Below are 8,576 nucleotides of genomic sequence, written 5' to 3'. Positions count from 1 at the left end.
GTTTTATCCCCCAGTATTATATGTTTTATACTTGTGTAATGAGAACGGTGGAGATGGCAGGATTAGAGTTGATCATAGATGGGACTTCTCATCTGTCTGTGACTTGTACAATATTTGTTTCAGGGTGAAGATCAGCCCCATATTAATACTACAGAGACATATGTGAGGGGTGATGAGCGGTGTAAAGAGGAGATTTCTACATATGGCTACCCAGGTGAGTAGTAACCACTAAATGCAGAGAAGTCACAGATTCTTCTCAGTCACCGGCTGTGGCTGCTTTATCGGTGGTGTAGTCCGGCCGTATCACAATCGTGTGATCACCATTTTACTTCTAGACCACAACATTGTCCTCCACCCAAAACTGTTCAAATTACTTTGGGAAATTGTGAAACTCCTTTTCTATAGAACTTACAACCTGGAGGATCCACCTACCCCCTGGGATTAGAAGACGCTGACCCTTATCTGCCCAGATCTGTAAACTACAAAACCAGATGACAGCGTACGTAGAATGTGCTGACAAGTTAGAAAATCACTTGAAGAAAAATATTATGATGGGCCTGTAAGAGAAAGCGGAGGGTAATGATGGTGTTGGCTTCCTAGAACCCTGATATCTTATTGGATGAATCTACCTTCTCTCCCTTCTGTGCTGCTGAATGTCCTCATATGGTCCCTACAAGACCAGGTCCAGTCTTTCTGGCCAAACTTCACATTTATGATCGACAACATTAAATGTGCAGTGAGGGCCAAGTGTGAATTTCTGTACAATAACAGCAAAGTTTCCCTTTATCCTGACTTTACAATTTCTTTTAAAAAACAACTAACTACAAACAGGATTGCGATAAACTATATAAAAACATTACACCTGTGCCATGATATATCTCTAAGCTGTGCGTGGCTGATGGCTGTAATATACATTTATTCACGCCTGCAGGAGATGTGTTGGCATGGCTCAAGCCCTGGTTTCATGGATTCACTCAACGTCATAAATTCAATTATATTTTCAATCCTAAAGAATTTGGATAACTACATAATCTCTCCTGAAATGGGGGCACTAATATGTTCACTACACTTCTGGTCAGGACTCATAGTAGCTCCAATGGTCCACCATAAATGAGTGCAACTCCGGTTTAGTGTTGTAGCTCTGCCCTCATACATACGTTGTTGTTGGGGATGTAAAAATTTTTTTTTCTTCTATGTATTTTTTTACAAGTTCATACTGTAAAATAGTTTGATTGTGGTGGGATCAGCCTGCCTCACTTATGAGTCTATAACTGCCTGGTAAGCTTTAAAAGAAAGGCCTCTATTGCCTCTTCGAAATGCCCAAGGTCTAAATTTAAGACATCTCAGCTATTCTGTATTATAAAAAAGTTCTCTTTAAATGTCTAGTATTTCTTCTTGAAACTCTTCTGATAGAAAATATGTCCCTTACGATAGTTTAGATTGCCAAGAGCCACCGAGCCCCATACTCCAATTACCCCAGAGAGGTTTCACCACAAGTTACTTTTTTTTTTTTTTTTTACTAATGAAGACTGTTGAATTTGATAATTTCAGTAGATGTGTTGTTGTCTATAGTCACAGCGACCAAAATACTCTGATTTAACCCCTTCCTGCAGCCAGTTTTGTGTTCCTATCTGGGCCCATTTTTCAAATCTGACGTGTGTCACTTTATGTGGTGATAACTTTAGAATTCTTCACAAAGGATAATAAGAAACAAATGGACCTTACAAATTATTTTCCAACTTCTCTTGAATTTGACAATCCCCTATATACGGTTGTACACTACTGTCTGGGCACATGGCAGGTTAAGAAGGGAAGGAGCGCCATTTATCTATTTGAATGCAGATCTCGCTGGAATAGTTTGCAGGCATAATGTAATGAGGGCACTGTTCATGGTCATCTGGCAGCTCAAAAGATGGCTACCACAAACAGGCTTGGCGCAATCTACCCAGTTTTCTAGATCCCAGGGATTGTCTTGCTCATCACTCTTTAACTTGTCTATATGGATCTGGATTTACACAGAGACCCCTAGGCTTGGCCCACCGTGTTACCTGCTCTTCTGTGGTGTGCCAAGGCAAGAAAAATAGGTAGCCGGATCAGAACCAGGAGAGTAGAGAAAATTCAAAATAAGGAGACACAAGAGTAGTCAGTAAACACGCCGGGGTCACAAATACACAAGCCGGGAGCTGAGCACAGAGGACTGAACCAGAGGAGAACAAGGCTGTATCTGGCAGCTTCCCGCAATATGCTCCGAACTTTAGTAGGGTGTGGTGCTTTCCAATTGGCTGAAGTAGAGAGATGATTACTTCAGCTGGACAGCACACACACCCATACTGCCAGACAGGATGGTACTATTAGTCCCAAGAACCCTAATCTTAATGGCTGGACAGAGCCTGCCCCGCCCAGAACTTCTGGTTCTGACGTCTCCTCCATCACCAGCACCGCCTGCAGAATGAATAAGGCCGTGCCTGATGACAGAAGCAGGAGAGGAAATGGCGTGCACACAGCTAATAGTCAAGGTGCAGGCGGAAGGGAAAGGAAAACTTCTGGTTCATATGTAGAGAAATTTTCAGGAGACATGCACACTAGAGGCGCAGGTGCGCACTGAAAATCTCCCTTTCCAAGGAATCTACCATACTCCAATTCTGGTATATCTCTACATATACAGATTGGACTTCCTATTGGCACACAGGAATCTGCCGTATACTTATCCCTGTCGGGTACTCCACTTGTCATTTGGTCTTACCATTCATATATACAGTACAGACCAAAAGTTTGGACACCTTCTCATTTAAAGATTTTTTTCTGTATTTTCATCACTATGAAAATTGTACATTCACACTGAAGGCATCAAAACTATGAATTAACACATGTGGAATTATATACTTAACAAAAAAGTGTGAAACAACTGAAAATATGTCTCATATTCTAGGTTCTTCAAAGTAGCCACTTTTTGCTTTGATGACTGCTTTGCACACTCTTGGCATTCTCTTGATGAGCTTCAAGAGGTAGTCACCGGAAATGGTCTTCCAACAATCTTGAAGGAGTTCCCAGAGATGCTTAGCACTTGTTGGCCCTTTTGCCTTCACTCTGTGGTCCAGCTCACCCCAAACCATCTCGATTGGGTTCAGGTCTGGTGACTGTGGAGGCCAGGTCATCTGGCGTAGCACCCCATCACTCTCCTTGGTCAAATAGCCCTTACACAGCCTGGAGGTGGGTTTGGGGTCATTGTCCTGTTGAAAAATAAATGATGGTCCAACTAAACGCAAACCGGATGGAATAGCATGCCGCTGCAAGATGCTGTGGTAGCCATGCTGGTTCAGTGTGCCTTCAATTTTGAATAAATCCCCAACAGTGTCACCAGCAAAGCACCCCCACAACATCACACCTCCTCCTCCATGCTTCACGGTGGGAACCAGGCACGTAGAGTCCATCCGTTCACCTTTTCTGCGTCGCACAAAGACACGGTGGCTGGAACCAAAGATCTCAAATTTGGACTCATCAGACCAAAGCACATATTTCCACTGGTCTAGTGTTCATTCCTTGTGTTCTTTAGCCCAAACAAGTCTCTTCTGCTTGTTGCCTGTCCTTAGCAGTGGTTTCCTAGCAGCTATTTTACCATGAAGGCCTGCTGCACAAAGTCTCCTCTTAACAGTTGTTGTAGAGATGTGTCTGCTGCTAGAACTCTGTGTGGAATTGACCTGGTCTCTAATCTGAGCTGTTGTTAACCTGCGATTTCTGAGGCTGGTGACTCGGATAAACTTATCCTCAGAAGCAGAGGTGACTCTTGGTCTTCCTTTCCTGGGGCGGTCCTCATGTGAACCAGTTTCTTTGTAGCGCTTGATGGTTTTTGCAACTGCACTTGGGGACACTTTCAGAGTTTTTCCAATTTTCCGGAATGACTGACCTTCATTTCTTAAAGTAATGATGGCCACTCTTTTGTCTTTACTTAGCTGCTTTTTTCTTGCCATAATACAAATTCTAACAGTCTATTCAGTAGGACTATCAGACTGCTGCACAACACAACTGATGGTCCCAACCCCATTTATAAGGCAAGAAATCCCACTTATTAAACCTGACAGGTTCACCTGTGAAGTGAAAACCATTTCTGGTGACTACCTCTTGAAGCTCATCAAGAGAATGCCAAGAGTGTGCAAAGCATTCATCAAAGCAAAAGGTGGCTACTTTGAAGAACCTAGAATATAAGACATATTTTCAGTTGTTTCACACTTTTTTTGTTAAGTATATAATTCCACATGTGTTAATTCATAGTTTTGATGCCTTCAGTGTGAATGTACAATTTTCATAGTGATGAAAATACAGAAAAATCTTTGAATGAGAAGGTGTGTCCAAACTTTTGGTCTGTAATGTATATACAAAGCGACTATGTGAACAAGGCCCGGGAGCAGGTCGAAACTTTAAAAGTCGCGTATCACATATATCTAACTTGTGCGCCACTTGCACTTGTTTAGAGCAATACATTTAAAATATTTGCAATTGAACCTCTTGATTGTGCGGTGAAAATGTCTCTACTGGTGACAGAAGCAGCCTTCACAGGAGAAGATCCTAGAGGAGATGGGGCACACCATTTGCAGAAGCCTTAATATGACAAAAAGGCAGAAAACCAGAGCAGTAGAAATCCCCATAAAGTGACTCCATTTTGGAAATTATAACTCAATTAATTAATCTATAGGAGTAGTGACTATTTTGACTCCACAGGCACTTTCCGGAAATTAGGACGCAGTGGGTGTTGGAGAGTGAAAATTGCAAAACACACAGATTATAAATAAAGTGGGTTCTTCTCACTATAGTAATGACAGATCCATGGATGATAAATGTGGTTTGGCTCACTGCAATGCTCAGAAGTGAGGGGGAGATTTGACTTTGGGAGAGCGGATATTGCTGGATTGATTTATGGAAACCATTCCACTAACAGATGATGGACCTGAGTGGGGGCTTGTTATTTGTATAAGTTTTTATTGGTATAATTTTCGCCTACATGACATTGCTTGTTGGCTTTTTATTCGATATTTGGGAGGCAGAATGAAGAAACAGTTGGACACCATGCTCTACTGGTTTATCCTATGAAGTTTTCTATTACACTGTGAACTGTCATTGTCTTTGTGAATAATTCTATATTTTTACTGAGCGTTTAAGTAGAAATGTTAAAAAATATAAAATTCAAGGATATATTATTCAAAAATAATAATTTGTTTTATTCTTGGCAGGTGACTGTACCAGGAGATCAGAGGGACAGCTGACATCTTCAATTTTTAAATCAGATGATTGTGAGATCCACCAAGATACAATTGAAGTGAATGCCATTACTCCAGATATACCATCTTCCCTTCACAGCAAAGATCTGTCATCTGATCCTTTGAAATGGGTCCTGTCTTCTGATTCATTACCGACCACTAAGGAAAATCAAAGTCACAAAATAAGCATTAAAGAACAAACTGCTCCTAAAGCAAAGAAGCCATTTTCACATTCAGAATATAGCAATAGTTTTCCCTTCGAAAAGCCTTTTCTTAAACATCAAAAAACTCACACAACAGAGAATAGATTTTCTTGTTCCAAGTGTGGGAAATATTTCAACCAGAAATGTAATCTTGTTAGTCACCAGAGAATTCACACAGGGGAGAAACCTTTTTCATGTTCAGAATGTGGGAAATGTTTTAACCAGAAATCATATTTGGATAAGCACCAGAGAACTCACACAGGAGAGAAGCCTTTTTTCTGTTTAGAATGTGGGAAATGTTTTCACCGGAAAGCGTATCTTAATATCCACCAGAAAACCCACACAGGAGAGAAGCCTTTTTCATGTTCAGAATGTGGGAAATGTTTTATCCAAAAAGCGCATCTTGATATCCACCAGAGAATCCACACAGGAGAGAAGCCTTTTTCATGTTCAGAGTGTGGGAAATGTTTTATCCAGAAATCAGATTTGATTAAGCACCAGAAAATTCACACAAGGGAGAAGCCTTTTTCATGTTCAGAATGTGGGAAATGTTTCAACCGGAAATCAGGTTTGACTAAGCACCAGAGAACTCACACAGGGAAAAAGCCTTTTTCATGTTCAGAATGTGGGAAATGTTTTACAGGGAAATCAAATCTTGTTAGTCACCAGAGAATTCACACCGGGGAGAAGCCATTTTCATGTTCAGAATGTGGGAAATTTTTTACAAAGAAATCAAGTCTTACCAAACATCAGAGAACTCACACAGGGAAAAAGCCTTTTTCATGTTCAGAATGTGCGAAATGTTTTACAGGGAAATCAAATCTTGTTAGTCACCAAAGAACTCATACAGGGGAGAAGCCTTTTTCATGTTCAGAATGTGGGAAATGTTTTAACCAGAAATCAGATTTGGTTAAACATCAGAGAATTCACACAGGGGAGAAGCCTTTTTCCTGTTCAGAATGTGGGAAATGTTTTCTCCGGAAAGCGTGTTTTGATATCCACCAGAGAACACACACAGGGGAGAAGCCTTTTTCATGTTCAGAATGTGGGAAATGTTTTAACAATAACTCAGATTGTGTTAAGCACCAGAGAATTCACACAGGGGAGAAGCCTTTTTCCTGTTCAGAATGCGGGAAATGTTTTTACTGGAAAGCGTGTCTTGATATCCACCTGAGAACCCACACAGGGGAGAAGCCTTTTTCCTGTTCAGAATGTGGGAAATGTTTTAACAATATCTCAGATTGTGTTAAGCACCAGAGAATTCACACAGGGGAGAAGCCTTTTTCCTGTTCAGAATGTGGAAAATGTTTTGTGAAGAAATCATCTTTTCTTAGTCACCAGAGCAGTCACACGGGGAGAAGCCTTTTTTCATGTAATTAATGGGGTAAACGTTTTACTCACAAATCAACTCTTAATAAACATCCAAGATGTCACACTGGGGAGAAGCCTTCTTCATGCTCAGAATGTTGGAAACATTTTAAATGAAAATTGCTTCATTTTATAGACAATCCTCTTGGTGATCTCATACATAAGTTTGACTTGCAACTATTTAGCATATGATTAGTTATTCAGATTCTTGTCAGGTCACTGCATTGTTACTGTTTTGCTGCTGGTGGTGTAAATTTTCACATTCCCTAATAACTCCGTGTGTTATTAGGTTGATTCCGAAACGAGAGGTCACTGGTTCAAATCAGCCATGAAGAAGATTGCCCAAGAAAAGAGAAACCGCATCATCCATCTCGATAGCAGTCTCTCGGTCAAGAAAATTACAACACTGCATCGTGTGAGTGCCATGACAGTTGGAAGAATACAAAATGAAGTTCGTCAATCCATTCAAAAGCCAAGACGTGAACGTCCAGGCAAAATATCGGAATCAACCAGTCGGCTCGTGACAAAGTCTATCAGTTTTCGCGCGACAAATACGGCAGTGGAGGTAGTTTGTATGCTTCGTAATACTGAGATCACAGACATCCATGCAAGCACCATGCGACGCACATTACACAAGTCTGGAATGGTTGCTCAAAAAAGGTGAAGAGGCCTCAATTTGAATATTAATATTAAGAAGCGTCGGCTAGAGTTTTCAAAAAAGCATTGAAAGTGTACAATTGAAGATTGAAAACGGGCCATTTGGAGCGATGAGACAAAAGGCAGTAGACTAAACTCTGATGGGTGCAAATGGGTCTGCAACAAAGGGGGCTCACTGAACAAGAAATTGAAGAAACTGTGAAGTTTGGTGGAAGATACCTGATGATATGAGTTTTTTTCACAACCAAAGGCATTGGATACTTGAACAGAATCGATGGTGGTCTCAAGGCTGGAGCTATATGTGAGTATCATACAAGACCAATTACTTTGTACACTCTAGTACTATGGGTGTAAAAAGGAAGACCGTGTTCCAAAAGGACAATGACCTGAAGCATAAGTCAAGATTGGCGAAGAAATTGTTCAATCACAATGAAGTAGATGTGAATGATTGGCCCCTACAGTCCCTAGACCTCAACCCAATCCAACACTTGTGGGTAGGGTTGAAGAAAAAACTGTATACATACCAAGTGAGTCAACCAATATGCGCCAACTTTAAGAATGTGTAGAAGAGACCTGGTGTTAGATTTCAGTTGAGACATGTTTGAATCTGATTTAGAGCATGCCCAGAAGGATTCAGGCATTGTTGTAAACCAAAGGTGGATTTACAAAATACTAACAAATTAATAAAAATTAAAATATAGATTTTTAGAAGCAAACCATTAATAATGCAGAGACAAGACAAGAATCTGCATAACTAATCATATGTTTAATAGCTGAAAGTAAAATTTATATATGATCTAGCCAAGATGATTATCTATAGAATTATGGTAGTCTCACATTTGAAGCAGTAGTGGATGGTGAGATATGGAGCATGAAAGCTAAAAGTTCAAAACATTGTTATACTTTTGTTCTTCACTGTATTGAACATCAACAGGAAGCCAGGGCTGCGGCAAGCTTAGGAAGCTAACAGTCCATCGAGGTACAAGGCCAGGAGACCCAAGAGTGCCACCCTGGCCTCTCCAAGAGTTTCCATTGGGCCAGATGGCCGGTGGGTCCCAATCTGGCTTCTCCGAATGTCTCCATGGGTTCCAGGCAA

The 8,576-nt window shown here is 40.8% G+C and overlaps 1 protein-coding gene across 1 annotated transcript; it reads left to right on the top strand.

Annotated features, from left to right (window-relative positions):
* The first annotated feature begins 4,821 nt into the window (after window positions 1–4,821).
* LOC141191675 (uncharacterized) lies at window positions 4,822–6,889 on the top strand. The gene is made up of 2 exons (XM_073661619.1): window positions 4,822–4,837; window positions 5,280–6,889. The coding sequence occupies exons 1-2, from the start codon at window positions 4,822–4,824 to the stop codon at window positions 6,833–6,835; spliced, it is 1,572 nt and encodes a 523-aa protein (XP_073517720.1). The 3' UTR covers window positions 6,836–6,889.
* The last annotated feature ends 1,687 nt before the right edge of the window (window positions 6,890–8,576 follow it).

Source organism: Phyllobates terribilis, unplaced genomic scaffold (assembly GCF_046119375.1).
Source record: "Phyllobates terribilis strain yellow unplaced genomic scaffold, ASM4611937v1 Scaffold_49__1_contigs__length_9717188, whole genome shotgun sequence".
NCBI lineage: Eukaryota > Metazoa > Chordata > Amphibia > Anura > Dendrobatidae > Phyllobates > Phyllobates terribilis.
Note: the sequence above shows the minus strand (reverse complement) of the source record. Positions and strands in the feature narration are given on the sequence as shown.